The sequence below is a fragment of the Macrotis lagotis genome, chromosome 2, assembly GCF_037893015.1.
Source record: "Macrotis lagotis isolate mMagLag1 chromosome 2, bilby.v1.9.chrom.fasta, whole genome shotgun sequence".
Taxonomy (NCBI): domain Eukaryota; kingdom Metazoa; phylum Chordata; class Mammalia; order Peramelemorphia; family Peramelidae; genus Macrotis; species Macrotis lagotis.
Genome location: NC_133659.1, coordinates 45,334,840 through 45,357,256, shown reverse-complemented (window position 1 = coordinate 45,357,256; position 22,417 = coordinate 45,334,840). Strand labels below are relative to the sequence as shown.

General features: G+C 39.0%; 3 protein-coding genes across 8 annotated transcripts in view; 2 read left to right on the top strand and 1 right to left on the bottom strand.

Moving 5' to 3' along the window:
- Window positions 1–16,755, top strand: part of RPF1 (ribosome production factor 1 homolog) — a 28,379-nt gene extending 11,624 nt beyond the window's left edge. Inside the window, exons 3-9 of the mRNA XM_074221797.1 lie at window positions 1,056–1,136; window positions 7,144–7,239; window positions 7,486–7,639; window positions 9,462–9,544; window positions 10,020–10,201; window positions 15,956–16,082; window positions 16,555–16,755. Coding sequence (XP_074077898.1) covers window positions 1,056–1,136; window positions 7,144–7,239; window positions 7,486–7,639; window positions 9,462–9,544; window positions 10,020–10,201; window positions 15,956–16,082; window positions 16,555–16,596 — 765 coding nt within the window. The 3' untranslated portion in view covers window positions 16,597–16,755. The remainder of the gene's footprint in view (window positions 1–1,055; window positions 1,137–7,143; window positions 7,240–7,485; window positions 7,640–9,461; window positions 9,545–10,019; window positions 10,202–15,955; window positions 16,083–16,554) is intronic.
- Window positions 16,756–17,236: 481 nt separating this feature from the next.
- On the bottom strand, window positions 17,237–19,866 carry GNG5 (G protein subunit gamma 5). Its single transcript, XM_074221798.1, has 3 exons — window positions 19,612–19,866; window positions 18,652–18,805; window positions 17,237–17,481 (listed from the first exon to the last, which is right to left on the bottom strand). The coding sequence occupies exons 1-2, from the start codon at window positions 19,690–19,692 to the stop codon at window positions 18,680–18,682; spliced, it is 207 nt and encodes a 68-aa protein (XP_074077899.1). The 5' UTR covers window positions 19,693–19,866; the 3' UTR covers window positions 17,237–17,481; window positions 18,652–18,679.
- A 160-nt stretch (window positions 19,867–20,026) lies between these two features.
- Window positions 20,027–22,417, top strand: part of SPATA1 (spermatogenesis associated 1) — an 84,041-nt gene continuing 81,650 nt past the window's right edge. For 5 of the 6 annotated variants that reach the window (XM_074221796.1, XM_074221794.1, XM_074221793.1 and 2 more), the window contains exon 1: window positions 20,027–20,152. The gene's annotated coding sequence lies outside the window, so the exon portion shown is untranslated. Of the gene's footprint in view, window positions 20,153–20,441; window positions 20,919–22,417 lie in introns of those variants that run through there. The other variant, XM_074221792.1, reaches the window with a different exon arrangement.

Genomic DNA, 22,417 nt, shown 5'->3' with positions numbered 1-22,417 from the left:
GTAGAAATGATAAGATGGCAGCTGATTGAATATGTAGGAAGAGTAAGAATGAGGATTCAGGATGACCATCAAGGTTACAAACCTGGATGATTGGGAGGATGGTGGTATCCTCAACAGTAATGAAATTTAGAGGGGGTGGCAATAGTGAGCTCTATTTTAGATATAATATGTTTGAGAGTGAAGGCAATCAGTTTAGACTGCTCTTTCTAGAGCAGGGATTCTTAACCTTGCAATCTATGTCCTCGTTTTTAAAATATTTTGATCACTATATTTTAATATTTCCTTCATATTGCTCTGAATTTTATGTGTCTTAACAACATGATTCTAGATGGAGGTCTTTAGGTTTCACTAGATTACTGTCCAAGTAGTCCATGACCCAAGAAAAGTTTTAAGAACTTCCTTCTAGTGGTTTAAAAATGAGTGAAGAGTTAAGGAAAAGGTTTTGTTTTTCCTTAAAGGAAGGAGAGACCTGCAAATATTTGTTGTCTGAGGAGAAGCCAGCTGAAGGGAAGAATTTTGAAATATATTGCAAAGCCAGGTTAAAGCAACATTCCAGAAAAGACAAGAGGAGATGGGATGATGAATATATATTGAACTGAAAAAGATTGCTTGTTCCACCTCTCTCATTTGCAGATGAATAAACTGAGATCTCAGAAGGCTAGATTACTGGTTACTTGGTAAATGGGCCTCTGATTCCAAATCCATTGTAGTCTGGATATTGTCTGTGTCTTTTTTAAAGTCTTATTGGTGATTAGTTAACCGGATCAACTTAGTTTCTTTTCCAATTGTTGCTGTCAAGTTTTGATCATTTTCATTTTTGTTAGTATTTCTTCCAGGGGTTTATGTTATCATAAAGATGTAAAATATATTTTAGTTGGGGTTTTGCTTCTTTGTTTAGTGAGGAAGTAAAATAAAGGCAATGGTTAGGATAGGATTTTTCTTTGGGGGACTTACTTTCATATTTAAATTGCTTTCACCCTCAAAATAAATATTACAAAAATGTGCATGTTAAGTGTGTTTAATGTCTGAAAACCAATATTCTTTTTCTTACCTAGGCACCACCAAAACAAGTGCCCAAGACAATCGAAAACCAGAGAGTTTATGATGAGACTATAGTTGACCCTAATGATGAAGAGGTAATTTTAATAATTTTACATAAAACTGGGTAACTGTGCCTTGTAGTTTGTTTTTTTTAAGTGATGGTTTACATGTATATACTATTTTTTATATTTACAAATCATTTTTACTTAAACTATCTTAAATGATTTTTACACTTTTGTGAGATAGTTCCTGCAGGTGATTTAGCCTTCAATTTATAAAGGAGGAAACTGAGGTGCAGACAGAAAAATGGACTTATTGTTGTCAAATAACTAATAGGTATGGGAAGTTTGATTTGATCTTAGAACTAGTACTCTTTCTGTTTAATTATACTCTGCTGCCTCTCAGTTATAAAACCAAAATGGCTATTCAAGGTATTCATTTGACCCAATTATTTAGGTTATTCTATTTGATATTTTAATATTTACTCATTGTTGACTTAGGTATAGAACTTATTTCTATTTTAAAAGCATATAGTGGGGCTGCTCGGTGGTGCAATGGATAGAGCACCAGCCCTGGAGTCAGGAGTACGTGAGTTCAAATCCAACCTCAGACACTTAATAATTACCTAGCTGTGTGACCTTGGGCAAGCCACTTAACCCCATTGCCTTGCAAAAAAAAACCCTAAAAAAAACCCCAGTGTTTTGTGTTCACATGACTTAATAGACCAAGAGTATTTCAATGAGAGGCACAGTCATTGGCTCAGGCTCACACAGCCAGGACAAGCCAAAGGCAGAACTCAAACTCAAGGCTTTCAGATTGAAATGTTAAATTTTTATCCTCAAAATAAAATAAAACCTGTTTCTTGTACTTTTTTTTAATGCCTTGTTATGCAGGGAAATCTGTCATTAAAAAGTGTTTGGTAGAAAAGTTTTGACTGATTTTGCAGTTTGATCTCTTACCATGTGAAATTTTGTGATAAAACTAGTTTCAAATTGTGTTTTAAATAATTGTTTAAACATGTTTTTAAAAGCTGTGATCTCATCAATTTTTAGTCTTTTAGAAAATGATTTGTTTTTAATTCTCTGGGTGAAAATGTTTGATTTGAGAATAAATTTAAATATTTTTATAGGGGGAAGGATTAAAAGTAAGGTTGTCATGTGAAGAGGAAAAGATGGAGAGATTGTTAGATGGATGTGCTCTTCTTGAGAAAGAGACCCAAGGGGTACTTGTGCTAAGAACATTAAAAAACATTGACAATCTGATCCCTTCCCCTTTGCCAGTATCAGCCGATAGTGAAAGACATTGTGATGGTAGGAGATGGGAAAGTTTAATAATCGTTTTCAAAAAATAATCAACTCCAATCTGTGTAAAAATTATACCTGAGTTGAGTGCCAGTTCTATATGGCAGAGTGAGAAAGTCTATATATGGCCAGAGCACTTAAACCTAAATGTGGGAAGAAAAGCTGCCTAGATGCCTAGAAAAAGACTAGGACTCAATATAAAGTCTGAAGAATAAAGATTCACAGTGAGCTGAAACCTATGTTGAAAATCAGGATCAAATGAATCAGTAGTTAATGGTATTGTTGATGAGCATGAGACTAAGGTATAGTAAGTATAAACTTTTGCCGCATGGTCTGCTTAAGAGTTATTCAAATATATGCTGAATTGAATGGGAAGACATGATACTTTTTAAAAAAATTTTAATTTATTTTAGGCAATGGGGCAGTGTGAGTTTGGGACTTATATTTAATAAGAATTTTATCAGAAAACCAATTTTTTATTGAAATACTAAATTTAAAAAACTTTTTTAATTCTTAAAAGACTTGACTACTTTTAAGGGCCCATTTTTTCCTCCCACAAGTTTATAAATATTCAGGAAATCCACAAGTGTTTATTAAGGGTCAGCAATGGTGCATTGTATCACACATTATCCTAATCATTGGGGATACAGAAATAAGCAAACCAAGTCTTTTCCTCAGATGTCTTGCATTCTAATAGAGAGACTGGTTGGATGGATGGATGGATGGATGGATGGGTAGATGGGTGGATGGGTGGATGGATGGATAGATAGGTGGATGGACACATTTGCACCTGATGCAAAGTAATTTGGGAGAGAAAGGCCTGGAAAATCTAGTGGAAGTGGGGAACATCTATTGAAAGTAGTGCTTGAATTGACCCCATCTGAAAAAGAAACCAGCAGCAGGGAGGAACTACCATACAGCAGCATAAGGCATGAGTGAGACAGTTATGGGTGAGGAATAGCCAGCAGTCCAGTATGAATGGGCTAGAGAAATGTGGAATGGAAAGATAGAGGCCAGCTTGTGTGACATTTTAAATGTGAAACAGAGCTGTTTATATTTGGTCCTAAATGGTAATAAGGCAGCAAAGGGGGTATAGTGGGAAAAGTGCTAATCCTGGAGTTAGAAAGACCTGGGTTTGAAGCTGGCCTCAGATACTTAGTAGCTCATCACTTCACCTTAGTTTGCCTTCAACCTCCTCATCTGTATAAGTGAGTGTTTATGCATCAACAGTCTGTAGAGGTGTTATTAAGGATCGGATGATGTATTTACAAAGTGCTCCCCACAGTGTCTTGGGCAGAATAAGCATGATGTAAATGCTTATTCTCTTCACACATGCATCCATAAACAACTCAGTAGGGTCAGACTTAAATTAAGGTGAGTCTGCAATAGAGGTAACAGTTTGAACCTATGAAAGCTGAGGAGGTCATAACTTCTAAGAGGTGGGAAGGCCCTGAAAATTAATCAAAGTTAAGTTGGGAAATAAAATGTGATCAAAAGTATTAAAGGTAACTTTACAAAGTGTTATCAACTTGAATTTCAAGGACTACATTAGTTTCCATATGGATACTCCCTTAACATAGTTGCCTCTTTAACTCAGTCTTTGAGATTTGCTGTGGCCAAAAAATTAGTTGCTTTTATAGCCAACCTGATCTGGTAATCAGACTCTCAAAGCAGACATGTTAATTCATTTATCCCTTGTTAAAATAGAAATATTTGAATGGACTCATGCTTTCACTAGTAGTGAAAACCAGAGTAAGATCACTCCAAAAAAAAATTGAAATTGACTGCCATGACAGACAGGAAGCGATTGGTTGTCCATGTGAGTCATTTCCAAGTTATTTTACTGTGTACAGTCAAAGATCAGCAACTAGTGTAAGTGTAGAGGTGCAATCATTTAACTATACAATTAAAACATTATCAACTAGACTTAATAAAGCAAGTATTAGTGTTTAAAAATGGTAAGTAAACAGACATTGACATGAACTAGGGCTATTTCTGAAGGAAATTTGTAATATAAAATAACTGACAGGGAGGATAGAAGGGACTAGAATCGGCCTCAGACAACATCTATTTGATTTCCTTGCCAAATAAAGAAAGACAGCAATAAAAGTTTGGTCTGCAAACTCATTTTCAAAAATCTATAGAAGAGCCTTCTGTTCCATGGTACATTTTGCATTCAAGTTAGATACTTGGATGTCAAAGATGACACAGTCCATTCTCCCTCATAGATTTTATCCTCTCCTTGAAGGATGCAACATGGATACAAAAGCAAATGGAAAATAATTTTGGAGTGCAAAAAAGCTGTTAATAACGGACAGATCAGGAAAGATCTTGAGAAGGAACTGAGTTTGAGGGAATTCTAGAAGAGGCCCTCAGAGGTACTGAGGAGCAAGCATTCTGGGAAGGAGTACATGGGCAGGGAGTTTGGGAATGCCATGGATGGAGGCCAGTCTGTTTGGAACATGAAGGTGATGGGCAGTAATGAGAAGTGAGTCTGCAGAGGATGCCTGTGCAGCTCATGAAGGGCAGTGACTACCAGACTGAGAAGTTTGCCTTCTGATGAGTTTCTCTGAGTTCTGGAGTACAAAGGCTTTATACCTGAGGTTATTTAAGATTAAATGACTAACAGTGGAGAAGTCAAACCAGATCCCATGAACTTCCCATCCAGTGCTCCCACTCAAAGGTCTCATGAAAGTAGAAATGATCAAACAACTTCTGGTAGTTGAGAGTTGAAGGAGAAGGAAGAATTCTGATGGATTCCAAGGCTTGATAGGCAGCATTGTGATACCCATGGGCATCCCCACAGAAATGGGAATATTAGCAGATTGGAGATGAACAGTCTTACTTCAGCAAACAATAAAATCCAGGCAGGGATCATGAGTTTGCAGAAAACTCAATATTAGACCCAGTTTAATGTAGATCATCCCCCCAGATATTTTTGAATGAAACTATACATCAAGCAGACAAGATATGGAAAAGAATACAGCTAGATTTTCTCTGTCATTGCATCACAGCATCTCCATCATACTATACATTTAGATTCTACTTCACAGTGCTTGGTGATCTGTAAGCCAGAAGAAAATGTAGCAGATAGACATGATAAAATAGATTATCAATGACTGAAGAGCTGTGCATTGGTAGGGACAGAGTTGATGAGATTTTTTCAAGGCCTTCCCTCATTGTCCAGCCTTGTGACGGCTAGTGGTGCTGTATCCAGGAGACCCTGGGTGCTACAGTCAGAAGCAGGGAGAGATACGACCTGGTGGAGTCCAGACATGTGGCAGGAGCCAGCAAAATTAGAGTGGTTTTGATCCAAGAAAGGCATCCAGTACGCTGAATAAGGAAGGCCTTGGCATGGATACAGAGGCCAGAAATGTAGTTACGGGTCTGACTTGGATGTCTCTGTGAAGGAGACACAGACTGGCAGTCTGGTAGACTGGGTCTTTACAGTCACAATTTTGACTGAAAACTAGAGAATCAAAGATCCCAGGGTGCTTGTTTGTTGACTATGAAAAACAAAACAACATTTGATTTGGTTGATTAGGCTTCCATGTGAAAATCACAGAAATATCTTTGAAAGCTACAACAAATAATTTAGTTAAATCCTCTAATTTCAGATATTGAGCAAGGCATAAAACAGATGTGAACTTGCTGTAGATGTTTGCCTTTGCCATGGAAGTTCAGCAGAATATCCAAGTAGAAAAGGAGTTCCTATGGATATTGAGGTCCTTCAGATTCTTCCTTTGTGGATGAGGTCATGCTGAGAACTACTTTATTGAGACTCCACACAGGCTTCACTCTCTACTTTCCTATTAGCTCTCCCCAGACTCTCTCCCTATCTTGCCAACCATTCCAGAGACTGAACTGGAGTCTAGAGGAACTTCTTCCCTGGAGTTCTGTTTTTCCTAGTAGGGCTGGCCTCTCTAGCCCCTGCCATGCTGTTCTTCACCTTCTCCTCTCTGTCTCTGTCCTCCAATGTGGCCATGGACATCCTCACCCCCTTCCATTTAGGAACCAGAGTCAGTTCAGCTCTGCCTTGTTCTTGGATGAGTATGTCTGTCTCTTTTTGACCCCTCTAGATCCATCCCTGTACCTCTCTGCAACCAAGGGCCCCTCCCTGGTCTCCACTTCCTGAGATGTGTCATTTCTCCCTTAGGAAGGAAGGTCCTTAAGAACAGGGGCCGTCTTTGATTGTGTTTTTGTATCCCCAAAACATTTAGTTTAGTGATTGGCACATTCTTAGTGTTTTTGTTTTGTTTTTTTTTGGGGGGGGGTTGTAAGGCATCGGAGTTAAGTGACTTGCCCAAGGTCACATCACACAGCCAGGCAATTATTAAGTGTCTGAGACCAGATTTGAACTCAAGTCCTCCTGACTCCAGGGCCGGTGCTCTATCCACTATGCCACCTAGCTGCCCCACATTCCTAGTGTTTTTAAAAAATGCTTTTCCATGTATTTGTTCACAATCTCTCACTAAAAAAAAAGAGAAATGCTTATTGTCAAATGAATGACCTGTAGAGCCGATCCTTATGAATTACAAATCAGTATACTTCTACATACATGTGTCCTAGCACAAGCTTCAGTTATACACTGAGTTGGATCCATGAATAGAGAGAAAAGAATAAGTGATTGAATAAGTGTTTGTATGTTTGAAACAAATTGATCTGTTCAGCCAAACTTTTCTAGATTTCTTGTTGGGGTTTGTTTTGTTTTGTTGGTATCGAACTTCTTTTTCTGCTTTAGGTTATTATCATATTTTTGACATTATATAATTTTGTAAATGTGTGCATCTTTTGTTCTTAGGTTGCTTATGATTATGCTACAGATGAATTTGCTTCTCATTTCAATAGACAGACTTCTCCCAAGATCCTCATTACAACATCTGACAGACCTCGTGGGGTAAACATATTTACTGAAATTTCTGATAATAACCCTGTTTGTTTATTTTCCTGACTCTTAATATTCATTAGCTTTAACACTTAATTTCTTTGAATGAGATAAATAATGAGATCCTGGTAATCCAGTTTAAGACTGTTAAAGGGGGCTATCTTTTGGATTGCCAGGCTAAAATTAGCACTCTTGTGTGACTTTACTGTATGAGTCTTTGTTATAATTCTAAGAAATTTGAAAAATTTTGTTTTACAGAGAACAGTGAGGTTCTGCGAACAGCTGTCCACTGTTATACCCAACTCACATGTTTACTACCGAAGAGGACTAGCTCTGAAAAGAATTATCCCCCAGTGTATTTCTCGAGATTTTACAGATCTGATTGTTATTAATGAAGATCGTAAAATACCAAGTATCCTTTGGAAAAGAAAAATAAGATTTCTTCACCCTGCTTCCTTTTAATCTGAAAAAGAAAATCTCATGTATTAGTTGCTACCAACCATAGACAGCTTCTTGGCTGTTTATCCTATCTCAAGATGAATGTGTCATTAAAGCGAATTTTTCTAATACTTCTATAAATTATCACCAAACTTAGGAATAAGAAAAAAGTAATCTAATCATAAAAATTTTAGTGACATTAAGGAAGCCTACCTGTAATGTATCAACAGATATTATTGGAATTAAATTACTAAGGATTCAGAAAATAGAGTGGAATTGTTTTTTGTGGTGCCAAGACTGCACCTCATAGTTCTGCAGTTTAATAATGACCTTTGAGACTTTAGGTAAATCAGATGACCATTTTGGACCTCATGTCCTCATCTGTGAAATGAGGAAACTAGACTAGATGTTCTCTGAGGTCTTTTCTTAACTGTCAGTTTATGATGTGCTTTAAAAAAAACTGCAACTTTGATGTCTTATTTTTATTGTTTAATAGGACAGTGATGTTTTTCAGAGAAATGAATTAAATAAATTAGTCTCCATACTTGTATTAATAACTTGAGTAAAATAGAATGAAAATAACTTTGTGACAGGATGCTCATGGTACTATCATTTTCCTCAGTTGGTTTGCAAGGGGAATGTAGCATAGTGACTATGTTATTTGCTTAGTTAATTCTGATGTTTCAAGGCTCTGTAGATTTGTTGGTGTGGAACCCCCCCCCTGCAGATTCCAATCCTTCTGGAATGTAGGAGATGGTCCTTGAGATTGTTGTGACCAAAAAATTCATCACCCTGCCATTAAATCAATGCTGAGCCTCTCTAGCTTGAGCTGGGCTAGTCCTTGGATAGTAGACAAACAATCCATCACCAGACCCATATTTAACTGTTTTAGAAAAATATTCTGTTTCAAGGCAAATGCTGTCATTTTTTTTTATTGCTTCAAACAGCAACAAATAAAGCTCATTTTCCCCCTATTTCTGTTTATGATAATAATAGACATTTATGTGCATGTTAAAATTTGCAGTATTTTATACATATTATCTCACTTGAACCTCCCATCAGCCCCATTTTCCCTTCCGCATGAACCTTCAAGGTTTAAAACATCTCCAAAGTTGAAGTCAATTCATTTCCACATAGCCAGTTTAACAGGTCTCCAACCCCTTGCTGCCAATACTTCTAGTGCAGATGGTGTGAGTGGATTGCCCCAGATTGTCTTCTAACTGCTCTAAAGGTCCAAGGGAAAACATGATTGCTTCTTTGAGGGCTAGCAAAGAAGAGAGTGGACAGGAGGAAGATGGCACTTTTCTAGTTTGACTTAGCCTGCTGAACATTGGCATCAGTCATTCCCCCCTTGAAGTTTATAAACCATGTTATAACATTAGAATTCATTAGTTACCTGAATAAGTCCCCCAGGGATCATATTTCATCAAGGACTTAGCACACACTCATGCAGATGCTTAGTTAATGCTTATTCATGGTCCTTATATCTATACAGTAATGGCTATAAAGTTAGAGAGTAAGCTCAGAAAATGAGTGACCAAATAGTCTGGGTAGATAGAAATTGCATTTTTAGGTTAACTTCCCACATGCCAATTTATAACCTGAGAAAATGACTCAGGTTAGAGAAGTTTGTTTTTTTCCAATTTATTTTATTTTTCAATTAGCAAACATTTATTTTCTCTCCCATCCTCAGCCCCAGTTTAAAAAACAAAAGAAAAATAAGATAAAAGATTTAAGTATTTAAGGGAGGGACTAGTTAACATAAATTGTGTTCAATTTCTTAATTTTGTTATCAGATGGACTTGTTTTAAGTCATTTGCCTCAAGGTCCAACTGCTCATTTTAGAATGAGCAGTGTTCGCCTCCGGAAGGAGATAAAGGTAAGTTTTTTTGTTTATCCTTTGCTTGAAATATTACTATGCATATTTTTAAATTATATCCCTCCCTATTGGGAAAACTTTTCTGTCCTCACTAGAGCATGAATTGTTTTCTTCTTGGCCAAAGTACAGCTTGGTTTCATTCCATTTTTTTTAAATTTCTAGAAGTGTGCAAATTGCAATATACCACTTTTATTTTTAATAAGTATTAGAAAATATAACATTTCCTTTAGTTCCAAATTTTCATAAAAATAAAAACAATCTAACGATTAGAGTTGCCATCTTTTTGTGAAAAGGACCTTTAATCTGTAGATAATTTGGGGGAATATTTGTGCTGGGTGCTCATTGTCTCAGTCTCTGGGGTTAGACTATCAAGATCAACAATTGCAGATCTTAATCTGCTAAACTATTTTTTGAAAAATAGGTATTATATATATAGTTCTCTTAACCTTATAATAATTATGCAAAATTGTTCCAGAGGAAAGGGAAAGAACCCACCCAACATTCACCTGAAGTAATTCTGAATAATTTTTCAACAAGATTGGGTCATTCCATTGGACGTATGTTTGCTTCTCTCTTCCCCCATGATCCTCAGTTTATTGGAAGACAAGTTGCAACATTTCATAATCAACGGGATTACATCTTTTTCAGATTTCACAGGTAAAATTTTAAGTTATGTAATAGAATTAAGAAGACGTTTAATTATAATCTGTGTACTTTAAGAATATTAATAAAAACTAATATTTACATGGCCTTTCATAGTTACAAAAGACCTGGCATGCATTGTCTTTTTTTATATTAATTATGTTTCGAATATCCCAGGGTCTCAGAATTGGGAGCTTAAAGGCCTTAATAAGATGTTCAACAAGTAGTCACTAAGTTTTTGTGTGAAGATCTGATAAAAAGGATTTAATTCCCTTCTGAGGTAGCCTTTTCAGAAGCTTAACCTCACAGCATGCCTTCAGCCTCTGCCACATCCATTCATTCTTCTTAGTCTGGTTCTTTGGAACCAAACTAAGCAAATCTACTCCATTTTTAAAAAATTCCTTTTTTAAAATTACAGCCCATTCATAATGTCTCTAAGTTTCCCTTTTGTCACACTAAACATGCATAGTTTCCTTTAGCCCATCTTTATGTGCCATATATATACTTGAGATCCTCATCTTGATTTCTATTATTTGTGTGCTCCTCAGCTTATCAATGCCCTTTGTAAAATGTGGCACATAGAACTGAACACAATGTATTAATGTATTCGGAGCAGATCAGACTACACAGCAGGTCCTTTTTAACATTGCCAGAGATCTAAATTATGTGCTTCTTCTAAGTAAATCCTTAAGAGTGCTTAAATGTCAGCTTGTTGGGTTTTAACCCAGTATTCTTATCTATGAAGACATTTTGAAATCCTAACTTTGTTTTTAATAACTAATTTTGTATCATCTGCAAATTTGATGAACATGCTCTCTGTGCCTTTGTCTAAGACATGGGTGGTGATGTTATGTATGGAATCATGCCCACATCTTCGGGAAGTTTAACCAGATATCTGCCGTAACATCAAACTATTAGTGACTACTCTGATTCTAGTCATTCAGCTATTTCCAAATTCACTTAACTATATTGTTTTCTTATACACATTTCTACATCATACCCTCCAAAATAGAATGGACATTTATTCAAAAGTTTGCTAAAATTAGATAAATGAAAGCTTGATTTCCAAGTCTAAATCAGATAGTGAGGTAAATGGGGTTGTCTGTCATCTGTCCTTGATGAAGATATATCTTCTTTTTTTAACTCTTTAATAAATATTGCTTTGACTCTATCTCTACAATTTGGTCAAAAATTGAAGGTTCTATAGTTTGCACTCTTTTTTGAAAATTGGAACTTTTGCCATTCTCTAATCTTTTTTTTTCCCCTTCTTTTCCATGATCTTTCAAGGATCACTAATAATAGTTTGGTAATCACATATCTGCCAATTTTAGTGCTGAAGGATATAGTTCATCTTGGCCTGGAAACGTGAACTCATCTTGGACAGAGAGGGATTGTCTTACTATCTCCCTACTAATCTTGATTATCAGGTCCCTGCTAGTCATTTTTATTCTGACTTTTCTAGTCCAAAGATCGTTCTTCTTGGAAGAGAACATTGAAGCAAAATAACTTAAAATATCTATGCTTTCTTTCCAAAACCATGTTGTTTTTGTTTCTCTGTTCATTAATCTTTAGCCAAGTGCAATTCTTATTTAAGAGCATACCTTGTATTTATTTACCTTGTCTATAATTTTAATGTTTTACCTTTTGAGTCATTTGCCATTCACCAGTGCATCAATGTCATCCCACCAATACTTATCCATACTTTATGGTCAAATTATCATGCTTTGGTTAGGGGCATTAGTTTCTCTTGCTTCTTAACCATATATTGTGCATCTGTTTATAGATAGCTAAGGCCATTGATATTATAGGCTTTTTTTCTTGGATTTTTTTTCTCCTTTGAACTACTGAAAATTGTCTATTTCTTTTCTTCATCTTACATAGTTGCTGTTCTCTGAAGTGTCTGATTTGGTGGATATACAGAGACAGTTTTCCTTATTGTACCTTTCATTTCAGCTTAAAAGTCTTTTGAAGATACTCTTACCAGCTATCCTAGATCAGTAGCTTGTCATTACAATTTTTTAACCTTATATCCCAGAGCCTTTTGTTGCACCATGTGTTTAATGAGAGGTTCACTTATCAAATCTGCCATTCTCCAGAGGATATCATTTCGATCTGAGAACAGTGATGAAAACATTTAAGCTCCTGTGGTTCTTGCCTAAGACTTTGACATCTTTAGCAATGGTTTTTCAATTCTGTAGGTTAGAATTCTTTGTGTCTATAGAATTCTCTAGAAGTGGGCAGTAAATAGGTCTTGGGAAGACTCTGTCCCATCCTGGATGCCTGCCCAAAGAAAGACCTTTCTGTTGCTGTTTCAGGCCAACAAAGAGCTATTTCAGTTCCTTCAGTGAGATGTTACCTACCATTATTTCTCCCTTCTTCCTCCTCAACTTGTGGTAGCTCCTGTGGTGGATCTCCACTGTTTAGAAGGACATGCAGCTACATCTTCCTCCCTACTTGGAAGACTCAGCCATTTCTTAGCTTCTCAATCTCTCATTTTTGCCTGTCTCACTTTCTTCTTCCTGGGTAACTTTATCTTCTGTTTCTTAAGATCCTTTTTGTTTCTATCGACAAAGAAGCCTTTTTATTTTTTTAAACTAATCCCTTCATTCTCCCCGATTACATGGTAAGATATTCCTTGAACCCCTTGACTTTATTTTCCTGAGGGAGACCATTCTTCATTTTGAACAAAGAGATTGTGGTTGTGATAGAAATAGAATTATCATATACTCTATAAATGTTGATGCAAAATTTACTCTGCTTGCCCTGTTTGCTAAAATTGAAGATATGAGTCCTTGGTAGCTGTTCTGTTGAATTGCTGTGACAGATTTCTTGTACCTTCTCAATAAATTCTGGAGTTGTCATTATCCTTACCTTATCTCCTTGTCACCTTGATATTCTCACCCACCTTCTTTTTTCTTTTCATAACTGTTTCTCTTGTCTTGCTGGCCTTACCTTTTTAACTGTTATAACCCTACCATTTTTTTCCTTTTTGAGTCCTTACCAGGTAATATATCTGGCCCACAGTTTCGCATTTGTTCCCTCTTCTTTTTGGGCATTTTTAATCACATGTTCTGGGATATACTCAAAAATGTTATGTCTAAACTACAATTCATTATCTTTCTCCTCCTTCAGACTTTCCTATTTCAGTCAAGGGTACCCCCTTCTTTTAGTTACCCCAATTCTTAATGTTGGGGTTATCCTTGTCTCTTCACTCTTCCTCACTCCATCAACTGCCAAGTCTTGTTGAGTCTACCTCAGCAACATCTCTTGTATTCATTCTTTTCTCTCTACTTGGCCACCACCCCAGCTGAGATCTTCACTTTTTATCTGAACTATCACAACAACCCCCATAGGTATTATCTCAGCCTGGTTCTCCTCCTTCCTGTCAGTCAACCAATAAACATTTATTGAGTTCCCCTGTGTGCCAGATAGTTTTTGGAGCCAAAAAGACAAAAGTCCATATGAATATGATCTATGTATACAAGATGCATACAAAGTAAATACAAGATAACTTTGATTTGGGGGAGTACTAGGCACTGGGGGTAGGGGAAGGGAACAGGAAATCTCATATAAACTGATGCTTGAACTGAACTTGAAGGAAACTAGAGATTGTAAGAAAGGGGTGACAGACATAGGGGAAGAGCAGCAAAGGGGTAGAGGTTGGACTGGATTGTAGAAGAAGTGAAATGCTGAAAAGGTTAGCTGAGACCAGGTTGTAAAGGGCTTTCGATGCTGAATAGGAGTTCAGTAGAACCCTAGAGGATATAAGAAACTGCAGGTGTTTATGGAGCTGAGGACTCCTTAGCCAGCATTTAAATATGTGCTTTAGGAAGATCAGTTTAGTTGTGTGGAAGGCAGACTGGGAGGAAGACTAATTAGGAGGCCACTTTAATCCTTTGGGGGCAGGTGATTAGGACCTGAACCCAGGGGATGACATATGATTAAAGAGAATAGACTGGATAGGGAGAGATGGAGGAAGAATTGACAGGACTGAATATGTGAGACAAGTAAGAGGAGTTAAGGAAGAGTGATGGGATGAAGCTGAGTGATTGGAAGGATTTTTGGAATCCTTGACAGAAACAGGAAAGTTCACAAGTGGAATGGGTTTCAGGAGAAAAGTAATGAGTTCTTTCTTGCAGTGATGAGCTTAAATATTCATTAGACAGTTTTGGTGATATGGGAATGATGCTTAGCAGAGAGTCTTAAGACTGGACATCTCATCCTGAAATTTATCTTTAGAGAGATAATTCAATTTTGGGGAACTATGAGGTCAACTATGAGAGTATTTAGAAAGAGGAGAGTCCATTGTATCCTTGGGCTACCACTGTGATTTTGTTATTAATTATAAACCAGCAAAGGAATCTGAGAAAGAGTGGTTAGATAGGAGAACCAAGAGAGAGCAGTGTCATTCAAACCCAAAGGGATGAGATTATCCATGAGGAGAAAGTACCCAACAATGTCAGCTACTTTGAGGTCAAGATAGAATGAAAGTTGAAAGAAGGATCATCACACTTAGCAGTCCAGATGATTGGTAACTCTAGGGATAGCAGTTTAATTTGGAAGGTGAGGTTGGAAACTAGGATATAGATATTTGAGGACTGAGTGAAGAGAGCGGAGACAGTGTAGACAACTTTTTCTCAGAGTTTGGTAGAAAGGAAGAAAGATTTTAAGATGGAGGGAATGGAATGGTTAAGGGGAGAGCCAGTTGATAGGAAGAGATTAAAGTTTAGAGAGAACTACCAGAGTGACCTACCAAAAATAGAGAGCTGCCTTTTCTCTACCACTTTTCAGTTGACTCTTGGATCAAATGGTCCCATTTGGCATCTGCAACCCTCACAGGCTAGCTCCAGCTCCCTCTCCAGGCTTTTTGCCTCTCTTTCCCCTTTAAGCACTCTGAGCCAAAGCAACCTCTTTGCTTACACAAGAGGGAGCATAGTTAGCTAGATGAGAAGGTGAGGTAGCCTGAAAATAAGCCAGACCACTGAACACAGTGTTAACGTATTCATATGAAACACAAGGTTTCCCATTGAGTTCAATATTTTTATCAAATCTTAGATGAAGGAACTATACATGGTTTTCATATAGAGGACATAAAAGCTAGAAATGGAAGGGTTAACTAATCTCTTAAGAGAATCAGGATTCAAAAAGATTTTGTCAGGCTAGAGCAATAAACTGAATCTTAGTAAGATTAAATTTAATAGGATAAAGTCTAGCCTTTATGGTCAGTAAATCAACTATGTAAGATTGGGGATATTTAACTAAGCTCAGTAAGTGTTAATAGTATGATATTCCTTCAAAAGAGTAGTGTGTAGATGAGGGAGTGATTCAGTTCTAAGAACCACATTTAAAGAGCAGCAGTAACAGGGAGAAATGAGTCCAGAGAAAGGCTGCTTCTTGTGGTGGAGAGAAAATGTGATGCCATGTTAAGGATGGAACCTAGAAAAAGAATTTGATATATTTTGCTCAGCCTCAGTGTAGACCAGTGGGTAGAAATTATAGAAGACCAGATTTAAGGATTTAAGATTTCAAATTATTAAAGCCATCTAGAAAGAGAAATGGGATGTGGCAGGTTTCTGCTCATAGTAAGAATGTCTAGTGGAAGCTGGATGCTTACATGGAGATGTTAAGAGGGAAGATTCAAAATCAGGTGCCATCCATCTCCAAGATAGGCTCTATTCTTTGTCACATAGAAAGGAGCTGAGAGAGCTGGGTTAGCTTCTAAATAAACATTAATTTAAAAATTCATTTTCTTAACCTTTATCGTTCTAGATACCTTTTTAAGAGTGAAAAGAAAGTGGGAATTCAAGAACTTGGACCACGATTTACCTTAAAATTGAGATCTCTTCAAAAAGGAACTTTTGATTCTAAATTTGGAGAATATGAATGGGTTCATAAGGTATATATATTAACATTCTGAAATACTAGTTGATAGATCAGTTTTAAAATCTTGAAAGAAAAAGGGAAACCTTCCAATTTATTTTTGTTTTAGGAATGAAGTCCCTTCTAGATTACTGATCTCATGACTTTTGTGCCTAGTTGGATAAAAGTATAGAAATGAGGCTAAACTATTTTGTTATGACCAAGAAATACTTGGTTTGAAAACTTTGTGTAAGTTATTAAGTATTTCTTCATTGCCACTTATTTTAGGCAATGATTTTTGCTTTAGTAAGACTTAATTATGGCTTAGATGTAACCTAATTTTTTTAATGTGAAAACAGCTACTTTTGCTTCTTGGCACCCAACCGAGGTTCTAATACCCCATATATGTAGATCTTTTCCGCATATGTGTGTATATATGCTATAGATTTTATTAGCTTTTTTACACTTGTGCCTGTTTTACTTAAATCATTTTTTGTTTGGATTTTTAGCCCCGTGAAATGGATACAAGTAGAAGAAAATTTCATTTATGAAGTATTGGCAAACCAGGATTCAGCATCACCTGAACCAGGAACATTTTGAACTTTTTAAGTTATTTTTGAGACACCTTCATTTTTCAGCCATGCATTTATCATCAAAGGTTCTTCAAATTTATCAGATCCATGCAGTAATAAATGAATGTTGGAATATGATCTTTAATATATTTTTTATAACTTTCACCTTGTATTGAGAGCTGGGGATAATATAACTTGTTTTAAATTAGTTTGTTACCTGGTAGGAAACAAAAAAAAAAACTGGCTAGTTGTGGAATGCCTGAAAGGGAAATTAAGAGTCTAGAGCCTAAGATTCTAGTGCTGCTTTGTTACACACATTTAAAGAATCTCTGCATCTATCCATCAGATAGATGATAATCTTGCAGTAACATAAGCCCATTGTGTTAGGGTGATAGAGATCAGAAGAAAAAAAAAATCTAATAGTTCAAGAGAGCTTTTCATACTACAGAAAGAAGTCAGGAGGATATCCTGTGTAAACTGGATCAAGGTTCACCCTATATTACTATATAATAATAATATACTACTTTTCATTCCAGGATTACCCAAGAATTCCTTTTTCCACCTTATTTAATATATTTTATTTTTACCCCATGATGATGAAACAAGAACTGCAAGAATGTGATTTTCATCTGAATACTTTATTGTATTCTTGCCAGTGTACAAAACAGAAATCAATGAAAATTTGGAGAGGTAGATGAGAAAGTCTGACACAAGTTGAAATTTGGATGATTAACTTGGCACATTGTTACACATACATAGATTAAACTTTTGTGCAGGCTTCAGAATTCTCTCCTTTGAACAGTTACAATTCACATCATAGAACATTACATCACAGATCCACATATGAAGATAGGATTCAGAGATCTGAAAGAAAATGTACAAGGAGAATGATTACCCTTAAAGAAGATATTATAACTATATATATATCTGGGATTTAATAAGAGAAGACATGAATTTTAATTCCTACTGTATCTTGCTATTCTGGGAATTTAAGAGTCTCATCTGTATGGATAAAGGGCAAGTGCCCATGTTCCATTGATTTGTAAATAGATCTGGATTCTAATAGTGTTAAAAGTAGAAAATGCTACTCTTGTAACTAGTAATGGAAAGAACCCTTTGTATTAAAAATACTTTAAAATGGTGCAGCAGCATCTTAAGACAATTGTGGTGGTCACTTTTTTGTATGTTGGATAATTCTACCCACACAGGCTTCTGTTTGTAATCCCAAATTATAAAGAGCTCAATTAGGGAGGGTACAACTGGAACACAGTATTTTCAGGAAGGAACTTCCTGAACACTGAAGATTTCAGAATTTCTATGAAGGGTGGACCTGTTAACACTCTTTACGCAAGAAAAATTCAAATAAAGACTAAGGCTGCTTATTTTTCTTTTAGTTAATTCTATTGAACTATTTCCTTGACTACTTTAGTTGATAAATTTTCTTCCTGACTAAATATTTGTAGGTTAATAAAAAAAACCCCCCAACAACAAACCACCAGGTCCTGGCATTTGAGCTTCAGGCTGCAGAAAAAGATACTATCATTGGATCAGGGGTCCCTTAGTTTTAAATGTGCAGTTTCATTTTCCTTAGATAATTTAGTTGTTGTCTCTACATAATATTTTATATGGAATGATTTGTTTCTTCATTTTTTTCTAATCATTAGTTTCCTAATTTTCTAGCTCACTATCCAAACAACTCAGCTAATTGTAGAAAATTCAGCAGTTTGTTTCTGAATTCTGAACTTGCCATTTTACTGTACTAACAATTCACACCAAGCCAAAATCAGTCATGGTGTTCTTGGGCCAGTTTTTAGTCTATACTTAGTCAAAGATTATTCACCTTGAACTGATAAAACAGACAGCTAAATAGATGGAACACCGCTAAGACAAAGTGTAATTAGATATTACATTACTTAGTAGAGAGAACTGGAACCAATTGGGAAAAGGTGCAGGGGAACTGTCCCAAATGGAACTCTGTTCAACAGGAATTAACCTGTTGTTTCTTTGGTGGTTTTTTTTTAAAAGGTAACTTACCCTTCTCAAGTAGCTTAAGATCATCTTGCTACAGGAATGAACAGACTTTCTGGGGCCGGAAAGGATTAGTACTGGAGGATACCCCAGTCAGCAGGGGATCGTTTTGGGCATTTTGCAGGCAAAACTGTTTCAGATCAGCAGCAGCTTGAGAAACCTATTTATAATACACAGAAAACAAAGTGTTAGATGATGAGAACATGTTAATGGAAGATTTTCCTTAGCTCTTTATTCAAAATAATATTCTACCTCAAAGAGGAGCTATGCACTAATGAAAGGCTAGTACACATATTTGAGGGATCCTGTTACTAATGCTGCTTATGCGCAAGACCTCTTCCTATTCACTTCAGCCTCACAGACTTTGTGTCACAGAACTCGACTTCAGATTTGTTGAATTTGATCGTGTACTCCTACCACAATCTTTCCACCTCTCCTTTGTTAAATTGACGTCCCAGCTCCTGAGACCTCGAGTCCTTCGGACCCTGCCTGCCTCACCATCTGCACCACTGAGGCTGCACCAAAGTTGTCGGAGGCGTCTTCAAGTCCCCACGGATGCCCGCTCTCGGGATGTAGCTGGCTGGGGCCGCCCTCCAGCCGGGGGCTCGGTCTGGGTCTGCTCGGCTGAAGGATGGAGCGGCCCGAGCGCCCACCGGGCGGGTGTGCAAATCGGGGTTCTGGTCCTGAGGTTGGGGGCAGCGCCCGCGGCCCAGCCCCCACTGCCTGGCCACGAGGGCGGGGGTGCTGGGGGTGCGGCCCAGCCCCCGACAAGCTGGCGGCCTCGGTCCGCGGTGCCCGGTGCCCGAGGAAGGACGCGAGCCGGGAGGGGTTGGCGCGGGGAGGCGGCGGGACCCCGAGGGGCGGCGGGACCCGGGGGGAGGGGGGACCCGGCGGGCCCCGGGGCGGCGCCCGGACACTTGTTCGCGGGCGGGCGGGCGGGGCTCCGGGGGCCGGGCCGGGGCTCACCTTGACGCGGTGGAGCCCGGCCTCGAGCCGGAGCTGCTGCACCACCTTCCTCATGGCGACGACGTTGGAGCTGCCGGACATGGCGGGGCGGCGCGGGGCGGCTCGGTGCGGCTCGGGGCGGCTCGGGGCGGCTCGGTGCGGCTCGGTCCGGCTCGGGGCGGCTCGGTCCGGCTCGGGGCGGCTCGGTCCGGCTCCGGGCTCTGCGGCGCGCCGGCCCGAGCGGCCTATAAGTAGCCGCGGGGAGCGCGCGGGCGGGCGGGCGGGCGGGGGCGGGGGCGCCGCCACTCGGAACTTTGTTTCTAAGTTTCCGGTGCTCCGCGGGGGCCGCCGCCCTCGTGGTGCGCCTGCGCCTGCGCCGGGCCCCGCCCCGCCCCGCCCCGCCCCGCCTCCGGGCTCCGGCGGGCGCGGCGCGCGCCCCGACGGACACGCGCCCCGACGGACACGCGCCCGGCCGCGGGGGCGCGCCGGCTCGACGCCCAACCCCCCCCACCCCGCCCCGGCGCCGTCCCACCGAGCGAGAGCGCCTGAGGGAGGGAGAGCGGTAAGAGCGGGGCCCCGGGCCCCCCCCGCGCCCCCCGGGCCCCTCCGCGCCCCGGGCCCCCGGCGTGGCCCCGACGGCCGGGCCGGCCTCGCGTCTGCTCCGGCGTGCCGCGGCGCCGCACTTGAACCCGGGCCCCGCACCCCGCACCCAACGGCAGCGCGGGGCACGGCGGGGCGGCCGGGCCGGCGGGGGCCCCGCACCCCGGGGAGCCCGGGCGCCCCCAGGGCCGCCCCCAGGGCCGCCCCGGACTCCCCTGTGCCGGCCCGGCGCTCCCTGACACGCTGAGGTTCTGCCGGGCAGAGGGCAGCAGCGGCTGCCGAGGCCCCTAGGTCATTAGTGTCCCAGGCTGGATTTGAACTCGGGCCCTCCCGGCCCCAGGGCCTGAGCTCCACACCGCCCCGCCGCGCCCCTCCCTGAAACTCCGGAGATAACTTTGGGCAATGATTTAACAGGGTTTCCTTTTCCCACATGTGGTGTCTCCCCTCCTAGTTTCTTGACTCCTTTTCTGTTAGGATTTCCAGAAAATGAGGTGCCTAGCCGTGGTCTCTGACCCCATTGTCCTATGACTTTTGGATGTGTACGTGGGAAGAGTGGTGATTTGTAGTGCATTTTTCCACTGGTTAGTTTTTTTTCTTCCCTTTGAATAGTTTTGGACATTTGTATTTAAAGTGACTAAATTGCCAGGAGTCGAGGAGCCCATCTGCTGAAGTAGAAAGAATTTTGGACTTGGAAAGCTGGAATCCTGGCTTCTAATGCTGATGGCGCTGTAAGCTCATAATGGTATCTTTCCCCTCTGTGGCCCTCAGTTTCTTCATCTGTAAAATGAGAGTAATTGGTTCACCATGTGATCCGAAATGTTTGAAATTAGCTAGCACACAACTACCTAAAATTTCTTTCTAAGTGGTTAAACTTCTACTCGATATTTTGACAAATCTTAACTTTGTAAAAGTATATTCTTTCATGCAATTCCTGAAATTAAGTTTATGTTAAATTAGTTCATAAAGTCATACATATGTATTTCTGATTATGTGAGTCATTACTGAAACAAATGCATAAAGTCTTGGTTTTTGTATCGGGGATGCCAAACTACAGCCTAACATCCAAGTCTAGTCATTAGTCTATTTTTGTACCTTTGAACTAAAACTTTTTTTGAATTTTTAAACACAGTAAAACTTTGTAAAAACCATTCTCATTTGGGGTCTTACTAAAAACAAAGCAGCTGTCTAGATTTGGCCTGATGGTTATAGTTTGCCAATCCTTAGCAGTTCTTAACTAGAGATTCAGTCTGTGGCAGATAAATTTTCACAGAGCTCATAAACTTGGATTACATCTTTATTTCAGTGATGGTTCATTTTTCTTTGTAATCCAATATATTTAATCCAATGTATTTAAAAACATTATTTTGAAAAGAAGATCATACATAGACTTCAACAGGTTGCTAAAGGGATTGGGCAGATCCATAACACACAAAAAGATTTAAGAACCTCTGGATTAGAATAGACATGATTAAACTAACCTCACAAACTAGGGTGGACAGATGCTTATCGTTTCCTTCGTGGAAAAGTATAGATTATTATGTAGAATATACCTGAAGATAATTGATTAACCTTTAGGATAGTCTAACCCTGTGTTTACTTTAGAATTACAGATATGAATAGTTACATATTTTAAGTATACTTAGTTGAAGAATAGATATATTATTTGATTCTTGGAATATATAATGTGAATTTTAAAAACACTGAAATATTACTTCTAGTCACAATTTTGTGGAAATGTAAAATTTATTGTTTTACTTAATTTAAGTTTTGTGTAATGTGGTAATAGTGTTTTAAGTTTTATAGCCCATTCCAATCATGATAACATATTTAGCTTCTTAATAGATTATATAGGCCTTACTCAGGGATATTGGTTAAAGGGTTTCATAACATATATATAATCTCATGTGCCATCTCATGAAACTCTAGCATAGCATCAAAGCATAGTTTAATTGGTATTTGAATAAAAACAATCTGAATGAATAAATGATTATAAATGAATAAAAAGAAACACAATCGTTAAGGGTTTTTAAGAGCAAAGGAAGCACTGGTATGCTATGTATACAAAAAGAATGGGTAAGCCCTCCTCTCAAGGAGCTCACTTGCTAATCGGGAAGACCCATGGTCTTAAGAGTAGAACAGCAAAGAAGACATCAACACTTCTTCTTTTATGTCATTTCCACTGTTAAATCACATTAGTTTTTGATGTTGAGCTGTTTGTCGGTGCCCA

Bases quoted from the DNA above. Each gene is read 5' to 3' on its own strand.
- GNG5 (XM_074221798.1), bottom strand. From the start codon at position 19,692: ATGTCCGGCAGCTCCAACGTCGTCGCCATGAGGAAGGTGGTGCAGCAG. The intron at 18,806-19,611 runs GTGAGCCCCGGC...TATTATAAATAG, and splicing joins CCGGGCTCCACCGCGTCAAG to GTTTCTCAAGCTGCTGCTGA.